This window comes from Salvia splendens, chromosome 3, assembly GCF_004379255.2.
Source record: "Salvia splendens isolate huo1 chromosome 3, SspV2, whole genome shotgun sequence".
In the NCBI taxonomy this organism is placed as follows: Eukaryota; Viridiplantae; Streptophyta; class Magnoliopsida; order Lamiales; family Lamiaceae; genus Salvia; species Salvia splendens.
Genome location: NC_056034.1, coordinates 17,742,230 through 17,758,216, shown reverse-complemented (window position 1 = coordinate 17,758,216; position 15,987 = coordinate 17,742,230). Strand labels below are relative to the sequence as shown.

The window sequence follows — 15,987 nt, the reverse complement described above, 5'->3', positions numbered from 1 at the left end:
CAACCACTTAACACACTATTCTTAAACTCCGTGCCGAAAAGAAACGCCTCTATTAACAAGGAACGGAGGGAGTATACCCTAGCCCCTATGCTTATTAAACCCTTGGGGTAAACAAGTAACGTGTTCCAAACATCTAAAACGGCACATCAAAAACACTAAATTCATGAGGCATACTCGCGGTCCATCATTAATTCCTCCAACGTATTATGCATTATACAGACAATTAATTTCATTATGTACTTTCAGTTGGTGCATTATATGTAACCGTGCACCTTTTTCATAACTTTATTCGGTAAAAATTTTAATTACAAAAATACGTGATTTATATATGTAAGTACTATACCATAGCCCCTATGCTTATTAAACCCTTGGGGTAAACAAGTAACGTGTTCCAAACATCTAAAAACGGCACATCAAAAACACTAAATTCATGAGGCATACTCGCGGTCCATCATTAATTCCTCCAACGTATTATGCATTATACAGACAATAAACTTCATTATGCACTTTCAGTTGGTGCATTATATGTAACCGTGCACCTTTTTCATAACTTTATTCGGTAAAAAAATTTTAATTACAAAAATATGTGATTTATATATGTAAGTACTATACCCTAGCCCCTATGCTTATTAAACCCTTGGGGTAAACAAGCAACGTGTTCCAAACATCTCAACACGGCACATCAAAAACCTAAATGAATGAGGCATACTCGAGGTCCTTCATTACGTCCTCCAACGTTTTATGCATTATACAGACAGTAGATATCATTATGCATACTCATTTGGTGCATTATATGTATCCGTTTTTTTAGACGTCGCTACTAAACCCAAGCCCATCAACTAATTAAACCCTTAGGATAAACAATAATCGTGTGCCAAATAACGAAACACGACGCATCTTATTCGTATGCATTGCGGTTCACATATTGAGCATTATATAGTCAATAATATCCATTATTAGTTAACATGTGGTGCATTATTCGTATCTTTTAAACTACAACCATATTCAGGCCGATATCTACACCCTTAATAATTCTCACATACACGCGATCCTCCATCACGGGATATGTTTAAACACAACCGATACATAAACAACGAGTGATTAATCAGACTAATCGGACTTGCTCACCAACAACCGACTATTCGGACTGATCTTTATTGTTATTAACACAAGCGATACAAAAACAAACGAGCGCGGCGCTTAATTACATTCTTCCATTTTTGAGAGAACAACGATCTCTACACCGCCGGCAACAAACGATAGTACCAATGAGGAAACGTGAATGGAGATTCGATAATTGGAAAGAGTGGCTGATCGAAAAAATCAATTGAAGAGTGAAGAATGGAGTAATTCACGTCTGCAGCGAAAAAATCAATTGGAAGAAGGAGAAAAACCGTGAAGATCTTAAGAGGAAAAATCAATTGAAGAGTGAAGAATGGAGTAATTCACGTCTGCAGCAAAAAAATCAATTGGAAGAAGGAGAATAAACGTAAAGATCTTGAGATGAGTAAATTAAGGAAGTTGCCATAACCAACAAATAATTTGATTTCCATTAAGCCCTTTTCGGTTTTTTTACTGATTAATTTAAATGATTAAATCCACTAATTTAGGCCATATGATATAGTAAATCAACGGCTAAGATGAAGAAGGAAATATGAGGAAATATGTAAAAAGGAAATGAATACATCCATATAGGGGAGCGTTATTCTCCTTTTCACATCTTAGATCATTTTACCTTCTTAATATTACGCGTTAGATCTAAGGCATCAACGGATCAGATTGATTCTATAAAACTGGTTCCGTGTTGCATTATAGAAGGTGGTTGTATGCATTACAGGGTTATTATTGACATTTGACGGAAAAGTAACTGCCACATTTTGGTATCTGTGAATAATGCACCACATGGTCACGAGTAATGCATATAATTGACTATATAATGCACAATATGTGAACTGCAATGCATACGAATAAGATGTACCATGTTATGATGTTTGGACACACGTTTCTTGTTTCCCCTAAGGGTTTAATAAGCTTAGGGGCTAGGGTATAGTACGTAGACACGTATGTAATCTTCACATGGTAACGAGTAATGGATATAATTGACTATATAATGCACAATTTGTGAACTGCAATGCATACGAACAAGATGTGCTGTGTTATGATGTTTGACACACGTTTTTTATTTCCCCTAAGGGTTTAATAAGCTTAGGGGCTAGGGTATAGTACGTACACATTAATAACAAATTATAAAACGATACGAATAATTCACCAAATTGTCACGAGTAATGGATGTTATTAACTATATAATGCACAATATGTGAACTGCAATGCATACGAATAAGATGTACCATGTTATGATATTTGACACACGTTTCTTGTTTCCCCTAAGGGTTTAATAAGCTTAGGGGCTAGGGTATAGTACGTAGACATTACTAAATGCACGTATGTAATCTTCAATCCGTTGACTAACCCATATACACAATACCTCTAATAATGCATAATATACTAAGATAATGACAGCTACATAATGCACTACCTAAACCAAATAATGCACATACGTATATTCCAATAACAACAATTTGTTAGTAATGTCTACGTACTATACCCTAGCCCCTAAGCTTATTAAACCCTTAGGGGAAACAAGAAACGTGTGTCAAACATCATAACATGGTACATCTTGTTCGTATGCATTGCAGTTCACATATTGTGCATTATATAGTTAATAACATCCATTACTCGTGACAATTTGGTGAATTATTCGTATCGTTTTATAATTTGTTATTAATGCGTACGTACTATACCCTATCCCCTAAGCTTATTAAACCCTTAGGGGAAACAAGAAACGTGTGTCAAACATCATAACACAACACATCTTGTTCGTATGCATTGCAGTTCACAAATTGTGCATTATATAGTCAATTATATCCATTACTCGTTACCATGTGAAGATTACATACGTGTCTACGTACTATACCCTAGCCCCTAAGCTTATTAAACCCTTAGGGGAAACAAGAAACGTGTGTCCAAACATCATAACATGGTACATCTTATTCGTATGCATTGCAGTTCACATATTGTGCATTATATAGTCAATTATATGCATTACTCGTGACCATGTGGTGCATTATTCGCAGATACCAAAATGTGGTAGTTACTTTTCCGTCAAATGTCAATAATAACCCTGTAATGCATACAACCACCTTCTATAATGCAACACGGAACCAGTTTTATAGAATCAATCTGATCCGTTGATGCCTTAGATCTAACACGTAATATTAAGAAGGAAAAAGGATCTAAGATGTGAAAAGGAGAATAACGCTCCCCTATATATATATATATATGGGTAGTGTTAATCTCCTTTTCCTCCCTTAGATTTAAGTTCCTTCAAAATTGGAACCGTTAGATTTGAGGGATGGACGATCCGGATGAGAAGCTTACTAATGATCCCGTGTTGCATTATTAGGCTCATTTTGTGCATTATATGGGTATAATTGTAAAACAACAATGAATTAAAATGGAATGAGCGAGATTTCAGCGGGATTTTCATTGACCTTCCATCTACTCACTCCCCCTCTCACTCCAACCGTCACTCTCCTCAACCCAGAATCAAAATTTCGTCTCCCTCAATTTCCCCCTTTTCCAAACCCTAGCCGCCGGTGAATCACAGCCGAAACCACACTCCCTTCGCCCGTGACCATCAAGTTCAAATCGACAACAAGGTAGGGTTTAAATGCTTCAGTTTTTCGTAATACACAGTGTTAATCGACGATTTTCACCGCCGGATCGACGATTCAATGTTTTCTCCCAAACAATATCACATTTTTCAAACTCGTTTTTGCCGAGAATTTTCGTAAATCTTAGAATCGTTTTTGATTTTGTTAGGGTTATGTACATTATTGAAGTTTGTAGTTAATGACTGGTTTACTATTGTCTATTGAGCGATTTGGTAGTGAAAATCGTATCCGATTTTGATTTGTGGTTCGTCTCACAGATCTGCAATGACGAAGAGAGGCATGCCTATCAAAAGCCAACCAACCCAGGCTGCAGGTGAGCAATTACTTGCATTTGCTTGTATATTTGTTGGATTATTTGTACATTATTGTACGGCGTGGTGTACAGTATGGTTCTTGGTGTTTACTTGAATGGATCTGTACATTATGTAATGTTTGCGTGGTCATTACTTGAATGCAATGTTTGTGTGGTCATTACTTGAATGGATCTGTACATTATGTAACTATTTTTATGCATTATATATCTTGTATCATGCATCATGTGACTGTTGTTGTATATGGTCAAAGAATGAAATAGTTGTATGTTTATTACTTGATTTACTCAGTGCATTATTTGCCTGTTTGAATGCATTATTTACCATGTTTTATACATAATGTGACTGCTTTTGTAAAGCCTTCGAAGAGCGAAGGCAATATTTATATGTGAATTGTTTTAATGAATTTGTACATTATTTAACTATTTCTATGCATTATATACATGTTTCATGCATCAAGTGCTTGCTGTTGTATATGAGTTAAAGAGTGAATGGAATATTTTTATGTTCATAACTAACCTGAATCTGTACATTATGTAGCTATTTCTATACATTGTTTTTCATGTTTTATGCATCATTTGACTGCTGTTGTACTGAGTCTAAGAGTGAATGGAATATTTTTATATGTTCATTACTTGAGTGATTTTGTTCATTATTTGGCTATTTGAATGCATTATTTATCCTGTTTTATGCATCATGTGACTATTGTTGTACATGTGTCAAAGAGTGAATGAAATATTTGTTTGTTTATTACTTGACCGGATCTGTACATTATTTAGTTATTTTAGTGCATTATTTATCATGGTTTATGCTTTATGTGACTGTAGTTGGACATGTGACAATGGGTGATTGCAATATTCATGGTACATTTGTTGATTTATTCTGAACATTATTTGATTATTAAAATGCATTATGTATCAGTTTTTAGGCATTATTTTGATGCTTCTGTACAAGGGTGTATAAGTGAATGCAGTATAACTGTCCACATTATTTTATTCAGTCTGTACATTATGTAACTAATTGTATGTTATTATTCTGTATGTTGTACAACATCAAAGCAGCTAAGATTGGACATCAACGAGGCGGTCGATGATATACTGCCAGTAGGAATTGCCCAGAAATTCCGGGACCGATTAGCAGAGGCCGAGACTAGTACAGCTCCGGAAGAGACGGAGGATAGGAAACCAAGGGGTAGGAACGTCGACCATCTGTATTGTCGACGAACCCCTACAGAGTTTCTGAATTGTATAAAGAGTTTAACTCCACGGCAGAAGGAAGCCGTACGAAACTTGTACATGAGTCTAAGAGTAAATGCAATATTTGTACATTATTTAGCTATTTCTATGCATTATTTATCCTGTATTATGCATCATTAGACTGCTGTTGTACATGAGTCTAAGAATGAATGCAATATTTGTATGTTAATTACTTGAGTGATTCTGTATATTATTTGGCTATTTGAATGCATTATTTATCCTGTTTTAGGTATCACGTGGTTGCTGTTGTACATACTACACCCTAGCCCCTAGGCTTGTTAAACCCTTAGGGAAAACAAGAAACGTGCGCCAAACATCGAAACACGACACAACTTAAATTAAACTGGTCAGGATAAATGTTCATTATATCACAAATAATGCATTACAGAAACTAAAATCACGCATTACACTACATAATATGTACATTATGTATATCTGTTTTAAAAAATACCTACGCGCTATGCATGTGCAACCCGAGACGAATTACTGCAGCTCGTGTATTTGGACAACGTTTTTTAGACTTAGAACATACTACACCCTAGCCCTAGACTTGTTAAACCCTTAGGGAAAATAAGAAAAGTGCGTAAAACATCGAAACACGGCACAACCTAAATAAAGCGGGGCATGATAAATGTTCATTACATACCACAAATAATGCATTACAGAAACTAAAACTACGCATTACACTACATAATATGTATATTATGTATATTTGTTTTAAAAAAATGCCTATGCGCTATGCATGTGCAACCCCAGACGAATTACTGCAGCTCGTGTATTTGGACAACGTTTTTTAGACTTAGAACATACTACACCCTAGCCCTAGGCTTGTTAAACCCTTAGGGAAAACAAGAAACGTGCGTAAAATATCGAAACACGACACACCCTAAATTAAACGGGTAAGGATAAATGTTCATTACATACCACAAATAATGCATTACAGAAACTAAACTATGCATTATACTGCACAATATGTATACATTATGTATATCTGTTTTAAAATATACCTACGCGTTATGCATGTGGAAACCCAGACGAATTACTACAGCTCGTGTATTTGGACGACGTTTTTTAGACTTAGAACATACTACACCCTAGCCCCTAGGCTTGTTAAACCCTTAGGGAAAACAAGAAACGTACGCCAAACATCGACACACGACAAAACTTAAATTAAACGCGTCAGTATAAATGTTCATTACATATCACAAATAATGCATTACAGAAACTAAACTACGCATTATACTATATAATATGTACATTATGTGCGTTTTGCGCGGCTTCCTCCTTGTCGAACCGCACGAAGCCATAGCCCATCGAGTTCTCGTTGTGATCGACTGCAATCTTGCAAGAGAGCACAGTTCCGAAGGCAGAGAAGGTCTCGAAGAGCGCCTTTGTGTCGATTGCTTGATCCAGATTCTTGATGAAGAGATTAGCATATCCACTTTTCCGGAGGCTAGGATCTCTGTGAGAGAACATGATCCGGATTGGCTTTCCATTGACATGAGTGAAATTCAAAGCATCTTTTGCATTAGAAGCTGCACATTATCACAATTTTAAGCCATCAAACATAAAACATTTCACTCAAGAATTGTATCTATCATCACTTATAAACTGCTAAATGAGAATCATAATTCATAAGGAAATACGAATTGGAAAATTGTACACACACAGTTCATTCAGATTGGGGATCTGAATAATCAAATCACACCATCATCACTATTAATTCAATGATATTCCAACAAAAAAAATATGTGGAGTAATGAATTGGAGATGCATGCTAATGAAAAAACAGAATGAATTACGATCACCGTCGATCGGAGAATTGAAATTGACGTAGGCATATCCGAGCGACGATCGGCGTGTCACATCTCTGCAAATCCTGACGGAGGCGACAGGCGCAACGTGGCTGAACAGATCGTAGAGCTTGCTCTCGTCGATGGAGAAAGAATGAAACGAAATCAATAAACATGGGCGAAAAGCGGGTGAATTACCTTCTTCCATTGATAATCGAACAATCGTGGAAAATCTAAAACTGTATGCGTTTGATACAGAGACAACGAATCTGTGAAATACCAATTTCTCGCAGTGTGATCAAATCAAAATTAAACCCGGATTAATTGAGAAAGAAATCAGCGAAATTTGGGAAGAAAATAGGTTGAGAAACTGCACAAAGCCTTAACGGAGTAATTCATGGACCATTCCATAACTAACTCCAATTGTTATTCTCTATTTTACCCCAGCGTTAACAATTAAGAAAATTTGATAATTTCAGATTAAGATTTAAACCATTAGATCACTATAAATCCACGGAAATTAAGAAGGAGAAAGGATTTATAAGGTGAAAAGGATTTGAATATAATCATATATATATATATATAAAAGTGGGTAGGATAATACGGTAAGCTGAATATAGCTAAGCATACATATACACACATATGGTAAGGTACAATATAATCTTTAATGAAATAATAGAGTACCTCATATTTATTGTGTGTTTATAAATGTATATGTTATGTGTTAAGGTGTGTAAAATAGAAGTTTATTATTTTAAATGAGATTAAATTGAAAAATGGATAGTGACGTGATGAGTGTGATAACACAAATTATAGCATTTTATGTTGAAAATAGTAATGTCAATAATTCATGCAAAATATAGACACGAGGTAGTGGGATAAATTTTGAGATTTATTAATTATAAATATTTCTTTAACTTATTATGGCAACAAAAATTAGTTGTAAAAAATATAGGGATCATTACTAAGTTTTATACGCGTAGCACCATATGGGAAGTAATGTCATCCCTTATATTATTTTAAAATTCAAAAGCATGGAACTATAATATATGTTTACATTATTTTATTTTGTATTGTCTGGGAAGTTATTGGATTTGACTAATCAATATATATAGCCAATTTGTATAAGGGAAAAAAAAAGAGAAGAGAGGGCATAATAGATACTCCAGGTTATTAGAAAAAAGAAAAATGAGAGAAACAACGAGAAAAAAATAAAAGGAAGTGAAATTTGAAGAATAGGTAGAAGACACTCCCGTCTCCTATCACAAAAGTTCAAGGGAGTAGAACGTCGGAATGAAACAAAAGTTCGGTTAAGTTACTTATACCTATCATGGTAAATTCACACTTTTAATTTTTACATATATTATATGATTGATTGTTCTGTATTGACTTGGAGTGAATATTTGAATTAGATAATGCAACCTGATATGGTTATATATTATTTGATATTTGTGTTAGAATATGATATAGATTTATGAATAGTGTAATGGATATGTTTTATATATTGTATTGGAATTATTTGATGGATTATGATATAGATATGTGCTTGATGCAATTGATGTATTTTACTCATGGTTTGAAAGTACACGAATCATATGATTAAAGAGGATCTGTGATGTCTTGCCCTGGATCTGATATCATAGTGGACATATTGGAACCTTCGGGTCAATTTATATTGAGACCTTCGGGTCAATTCATATTGGGACCTACGGGTCAGATCACAATGGGACCTTCGGGTCAGATCATATTGGGACCTACATGTCAATTCACAGTGGGACCTTCGGGTCAATTCATATTGGGACATATGGGTCAAATCGTATTGGCATATTGGAAAACCCGGGCATATATCAAGCTTGATTTGTCACAGAATAATAAACTGAATAGAGTGGCATATGCATATGGATATATGATTATTTTTATTTCAAGTGGTATTTATTTATTGAAAATATAATTGTCAGAGTGGTTGGGTGTGACAATATTAGTGGATAATGAGACTCATACTATTATTATTGTTTAATGAGTTGTAATAATGGACCATAGTGATATAAAGTGTAAATATATTAATCTATAATGAGGGATAACTTTCCATAAATAGAAATGCCCATTTTAAGGGACTGAGGTAGTATTAGTTTATACTCCCTCCATCCCTCTGTCCCACTAAAGATGACCCATTTTTCTTTTTGGTTTGTCCCAATCAAGATGATATATTACTAAAAATGGAAACACTTTTCTCTTTACTTTATTCCATATCTTACTTTACTCTCTCTACTTAACATACAAAATAAAGTTGCATAAATTGCCGCACCGCCCAAAAAAGTGGTCATCTTCCTCGGGACGGAGGGAGTAATAAAATGTGAGTAGAATGAGTTAGTAATATATAAATAGAGGGTCTTGATGGGTAAATTTAGTTTAAAAATAAATAATAATTTTATAATAACATGTTTTAATCATGTAAATTAGTTTGTGTCGTTATTATATCGTTAACGAATTTATATCAAATTTGGATTAAACTTTACTAGATTGGGTCATTTTCAAGTTGATTCAATAATGACTCAACCCACGCGTTTTGTCACTTTGAAAGTGACTAGTTGTAAACCATAGAATATTAACAATAGTTGTCAAAGGAGAAATTAACATATCTTAGTGGACCTAATTTGGATATGCGATTACTATGCAATTTAACTAATTTCAACCAATCTTTCCGGCATTTCCTAAGTTCGCCAATCATTAACGCATATGCTGAATTTGAGCATTTTATCCAACCAACATTACATCACTAAATAAACTATATATTTTGAACGTAAAATGATTTCACATTATATATAGTTTTCAATGATTAAACCATACTACTAAAGAAAAAAGGGTATCATAGTATTCATATACAAAACTTGACAGCATAAAGGGTGTTACTGTATTACTAATATACTATAACAGAACATGATATGAACATGTATTTTAGATCATTTTTGTCATATAATAAGTCCAACATAGATGAATTATCTACCCTATTCTAAAGAAAAAACAGTGTCATTGTATTAATATATAAACAATGTATGATTAGAATACACATTTAAGATTATTTTTGTGCATATAATTTCATCATAGATAAAATTCAACCACCGGCAGAAGACTAGAAGTGAGATTAATTTCTGAAATTAGTCCAAAGTCGAATTCTCATGTTAAATTGAGCAATCTGCAGATTTTGGCATAGAGAAATTCGCTTTCACGAAAAGAAGTAATGTACCCATAATAAAAATTCAAGAAAAAATACCAATACATGTTGCACGTATCTCTTATAAAGAATCATAAAAAGAAATCATTATATGCAAACAATAATTGTTACATGGACACTTTACATTAGATGTGGTTACTTACCTAAAAATATTTCCCAATCGTAGATTTGAACATCAAAGTCAGAATTTTCAGTAAGCAACTGCTTCAGTTTCTTTGCGGACTCGGCAGATTTAGCCAGCATCAATGCGAATCCACCACCTCCAGCGCCAACAAGTTTGCATCCTTGGCAATACGGATCGGCAAACGCAAACAGCGCGTCGACAAATTCGTTACTGCAGTATGGATCGAGCTCCTGATGTAGCCGCCACGCCTCCCGCATTACGTCCCCCAGCTCGACTAGATCACGGTTCATTAAAGCTTCCCTTCCGACCTTAGCTAGTTCAACAAGGCGCCTGATGCTCGAGATGAGTAGGTTGTCACGTTGGAGATAGCGAATCACCACCTTCTGCAGGACTTGGTGAGCAAGTCGCAACTGCATTGTCATATCAATAAATATTTCACTGGAGACAATTTGGAGAATGCCAACGAGGAAAACGGGTATCTGTGATGTTCTCATACCTGACCAGTAAATACAACGAGAAGTCGCTGCTGCAACTCCGTGATCAGGTGAGGCGGAGTGAGCAGAGGATTAACTTGAAGCCGCAATGGGATTCCAGGAACGCTCGAAGTAAATTTGATGCCGGGGTAGAGACCACCAACCTGATCCTGCCAGCCACCTCCGGTACCCATGACCTGTTCCAGGACGAGAATGAGCCTGGTGACATTTTCATTACTGTCGTCTCCATTGGTTAATTGAAGAAGAGCTTTGACAACTGCTGCTGATAAGATACTAGAAGTGCCAAGGCCGCTACCACGAGGGACTTTGGCCCATGTCTTTATATGCAATCCACTGGATTGAAGATTCATCTTAGTTTTGACATCAGTGACAAACAATGCAGATTTGACAAGCCGGAAATGATCACTACTGTCAAATGGAGGTACAATGGAGGTAACATTGTCGATGTACAACTCATTTCCTGTATCATCATTAATCAAGAGTCCGGGCATTGTCATAGTTTCTATGATTGTACCAACAGGAAGTGAGCCTCCTAGTGTAATGGCCATGTTCAGTACACAGCCAGAACGCTCCAAGCTCCATGGAGGTGTGTCGCTCCAGCCACCGACAAAATCTACTCGAACAGGTAACTCCACCTTTACCTTCTTGTGGTGAAAAGGTTGCTCCAGAATACTATTAGATGTGCTAGTTTCTTGCTCTATACCAAATTGGAAAACAAAAAGAAGATTAATATCAATGTACTGAATGACTAGGATGGTTACAGCAGTTGGCTATAATGCTCCTTTACACTGAATGAACAAAATACATAAGTATATGATAGTCTTATCACCTTCAAAGCCATATCTGACGGCTGAAGCAGTTTCATCAGCAACAGCGGCCCACACTTTGTGCTCCATTTCAGCAGCCAGCTCATTTTCATCACACACTCGCAAAAGATCAAGGTGGACCTGGTGAGCCCTGCTCTTTGGAAGAATTTGAGGATTTTGAGCTTGAAGATCAGGGCACAGGGACAAGAATTCTTGGCATATTTCAACACCAGTGGCTTCTTTTTGCAAAATCTCCTGGCACAACTGAGATAGATTACGACCAAGCAAACCGAAATTAAGGCAAGCGGCAACAATCCCTGCTGTAAGATCTGCTTGGTGATTAATGGAGCCTATCCACATGTTAGAGAAGTCAATCGATCTAGGCAGCTCCTCTAGACTGATCCTGTCAGACCTTTTCCATAGATCTAGGAGGTATTCATCACGTTGATTACCTAAACCCATAAGCCATGTCGCCAATTGTAGCATCTTCGGATAGGAAAGTACAGGAAATATTTTAGCATTCCACAAGCACATGTCCTTGCTTTCTTTTGCGCCCCATAGATCAGTATCTTGAATTCCTAAATCACCTAAAATCTTTTTCCAGGGTTTCCCACAAAAAGTCCCATCATTTGGAAGCGAAATTTTTGGATTATCATGCAGACCACAATATACTATAATTCTTTCGGTGCATCCCACCAATGGAACCTCCCAGAGACAATGCCGATCTGGAAGCATGAACTTCAGTAAGTTCCCACTCGGGGTTTGCTTGAGTTCAGGAATATTTATGCCAACAACTACCGACTGAGAACCGATTTGGACACTAGTTGAAATGGCAGAATCATACACAAGTGATTCCTCCCCAATAGAGACACCAGGAGCTATCTTGCTAGATATAATTATAGCTGAGGCAGCAATGTCCGACACTGTGGTGGCTGGAATTGAACAGAGGTGCCTCCTACCTACAAGTCCAGAACCAGTACCATTGAGGTGATCAAGAACTTCACTTGAGGTTCCAAAGTGTAAGAACAAGAGATCATCTGCACAAAATTGAGACATGGTGGAATCAAATATATTGGCATGAAAAAGAAACCGATGCCCAATATATATACCAAGTGGGGTTAGTATGGAAAGCCCAAACAGAATAAATGGGATATAAACTTCAGAATCGATTAATATCACAAGAACTAAATTTTACTCAACATACAAGCGCAATAGCTAAACATCTTTTTCTTTCCCAATGTTGCAACAAGTTCTTCACCCAAAGGGCGTCTCTTCAACCATTCATGCTTAGCAGGCACCCAGGCTGCTACCAGATCTTCATATAGGCTCATCTGCACATGATAAAAGTTAGAAGCTAAGACAGAGGCTCCAAGAAGCTTACGAACTGGAGTCTCTGAAATGTCAATGCAAGAAGCAGATTGATTAGGACCTACTGTAGTCATGCATAATGGCAAGCAAAGAAATCACTGAGAAAATTTGATAACCTCTTTCTTGCTGAGCAGAAGTCCTGAAATCAATGGTTGGCTGGAACAGGAAAGCGTAGCAAGATCCACCCATGCTTCACCTTTGACAGCTATAATTCCAGTGTCAAGTAGCGTTCTTCCATCGTCAAGGATTGCTTGGTGACTGGCAAGTTCCTCTAAGTTAGGCTTTTGAAGCAAATTATCAACCAACTGGACATGACTGTAATCAATTGCTGACTCAGATTTGGATGCCTCAATAACTCCATGGTTGGAAGCAATGTCAAGAGTTATAGGAACAGTAATAATAGAGGCTGTATCTTCAGGAAGAACCATGCTGAAAGCATCAAAACAAGGAAGAACATCCCCAGTCATTATGAACATCCCGCCTGTTATTTGAAATCTCAATTTATTAATATAATCTTGCTAGAAGATGGGATGCTATCCATAACAACTGTAGCCTAGTCTATGATGCACGCTTCACAACCATAGCAAGTTATAGTATCAATTATGATGCATCAAAGCTTGAATTATAAAATACTATCTAATTACAGCTAACAGGACAGAACAGAGGTACCTTCATTCCGAAAAGCTTGTCTTGCACAAGAAGCAATTGCAAGTATATGATCGAAGAGCAGGGGTACTGGACCATCAGGATCATCTGCCGCCAGATACGGAAGCGGAAGGAAAACCTTCCCCATCGGGTTAGCCCATGGAACCCTCTTAGAGTCTCCTCCAGCGTGAAGGAGTAAGACATGCTTCTTTTTTATGATTTCAACAAGGGAAAGAAGTGGAATTCCACTAGAGCTGTTCAAGATTGAAGAGGTAGAGCTGCAGTCCTTCATGTCAAAGAAGGTATCTGATAAGTTATAGCTAATTGAAAAACTTATGTGAGCACCACAAACCAATTAAAGTCCAGTGCAAGATGAAGAATGAAAAAGAGAGTCCTACAAAAAAAGGCATATGACTGAATTCTCTTAATGCAGGTTAACATTTGACCTCATTGCCCCCATGTATTCTATCAAAAGAAGATCACATTCAATCTAGCAGCACTGAGAAGATCACATTCACAGGCAATTTAGCTATACTAGAGACTAGAGTCACAGACAATGATGATTACTCGAAAAAATGATGGGAAGAAACGAAAATAGGTGAAATGATACCGCAGAAGCGATGAAAGAGAGGTGATTGGCGAGAGCGAAAATGGCATTAAGAGTGGCAGCGCCGGAGCCGATGCGGTGGCCGTGAGGGTCAGGAACGGCGAGAGTGACAGTAGATGGGGCAATGCGGCCCATTCGCTTGGCGCGGTTGAGCTGCAAGTTGTAGAGCTCGGCTTGCTCAGGACTAGCTGCCGTCAAAACGACGGCGTCCCAAGTGCGCACCCGAGTCGGATCACGAACCGAGAGCCTCAAATGGTACCAAGCGCGCCGCAGAGACGCCGCGAGGTCAGCCTTGGATCGGGTTGAGCTCTCCGACATAGTTCCGACGGCTGGGTGGTCAATTGTTTTAAGAAATGGGGTGTGAAGTGTGAATTTCTGCGAGAAATCTAGTAATTAAAGTCAATATATATGGGGATTGGAGATGAGCAATTATATCCGACATCAAAATGAAAAATTGGGAATGGTGGGGAAGACGGTTAGACATGTACGACGTCGTCGGTACTTTTACTGGTAAATAAAAAAATGGAAATTAAAATATGATTTTGTATGAGTATTAGAGCATCCTCATCTGTGCTCTTGCCAAAGAGCCACACTCACTTTTATTACTTTTTTACTCCTTCCTCTAAGGCAAGAGCACAACACCCACATCCATGCTCTTCCGCAAGGACATGCTCAAGGTCTCACCATTCTATTATTCAATTTAAATAAAAACATTTCCACAATATTAAAATGTATTAAAAATACCCGGAATACTATTACAAATTATAAAAAATAAAAAATTACATAATTAAAATCCTAAAATTAAAAATTATATGATTAAATTCATAAAATTAAAAAAACCCAATACTCGTGCCCGAATTTCGCGCAAATGTGTTTGATCAAGTCTTCTTATAGCTCAGTGTGAGTTCAGGTATCGCGCATTGTGTTTCTTGTTTCGATCCTCTCGCCCACCGTCGTATGCACACCTCGGCATGGGGGAGACCTCGCGGTTGAGCTTCCGGCTTCATCCTCGTCGTAAAAGTTAGCCGCCCTCGGTCCTTCGTCAGCTGTAATCATGTTGTGCAAGATAATACACGTGTACATGATGTCGGCGATATTCTTAATGTACCAAAGTCGAGACGGGGCCTTCACAATGTTGAATCGGCCTTGAAGGACCCCAAAAGCTCTTTTGAAGTCTTTCCGAGCAGACTCTTGACGCTGCGCAAAAAGAACCCATCTCAGGTTTTACGGATTGCTGAACGTCTTCACGAAAGTCGACCACCTTGGGTAGATACCATCGGCGAGATAGTAACCCATGTGGTATGCATTTCCGTTGATGGTGAAGGCGATCGCCGGTGCTACACCATTCAAAACATCATTGAAGAGTGGTGAAGAATAGAGCACGTTCAAGTCGTTGTTGGATCCGGCAATACCGAAATATGCATGCCAAATCCATAGGCGGTAGTCGGCGACCGCTTCAAGGATAAGTGTTGGGCCGCCGCCTTTGTGGCCGCTTAAGTGTTGCCCCCTCCAAGCAGTCGGGCAATTCTTCCACTTCCAATGCATGCAGTCAATGCTGCCAAGCATACCGGGAAAACCGTGGACTGTTTCGTGAAGACGAAGCAACCGTTGACAATC

General features: G+C 37.4%; 1 protein-coding gene across 2 annotated transcripts; it reads right to left on the bottom strand.

The window, feature by feature from the left end:
• Positions 1-10,387: 10,387 nt before the first annotated feature.
• On the bottom strand, positions 10,388-14,823 carry LOC121795310 (bifunctional fucokinase/fucose pyrophosphorylase-like). Of its 2 annotated transcripts, XM_042193829.1 has the most exons (7): positions 14,374-14,823; positions 13,788-14,049; positions 13,235-13,599; positions 12,955-13,081; positions 11,774-12,787; positions 10,947-11,641; positions 10,388-10,860 (listed from the first exon to the last, which is right to left on the bottom strand). In XM_042193829.1, the coding sequence occupies exons 1-7, from the start codon at positions 14,686-14,688 to the stop codon at positions 10,462-10,464; spliced, it is 3,177 nt and encodes a 1,058-aa protein (XP_042049763.1). In that variant the 5' UTR covers positions 14,689-14,823; the 3' UTR covers positions 10,388-10,461. The 2 variants fall into 2 exon arrangements, with proteins under 2 accessions (XP_042049763.1, XP_042049765.1); XM_042193831.1 differs by lacking the exon at positions 14,374-14,823 and having other exon boundaries at positions 13,235-13,547; positions 13,788-13,926.
• Positions 14,824-15,987: the final 1,164 nt, after the last annotated feature.

Bases quoted from the DNA above. Each gene is read 5' to 3' on its own strand.
- LOC121795310 (XM_042193829.1), bottom strand. From the start codon at position 14,688: ATGTCGGAGAGCTCAACCCGATCCAAGGCTGACCTCGCGGCGTCTCTG. The intron at 14,050-14,373 runs GTATCATTTCAC...TTTGACATGAAG, and splicing joins TCTCTTTCATCGCTTCTGCG to GACTGCAGCTCTACCTCTTC. The intron at 12,788-12,954 runs GTATGTTGAGTA...AATTTTGTGCAG, and splicing joins GATGTTTAGCTATTGCGCTT to ATGATCTCTTGTTCTTACAC.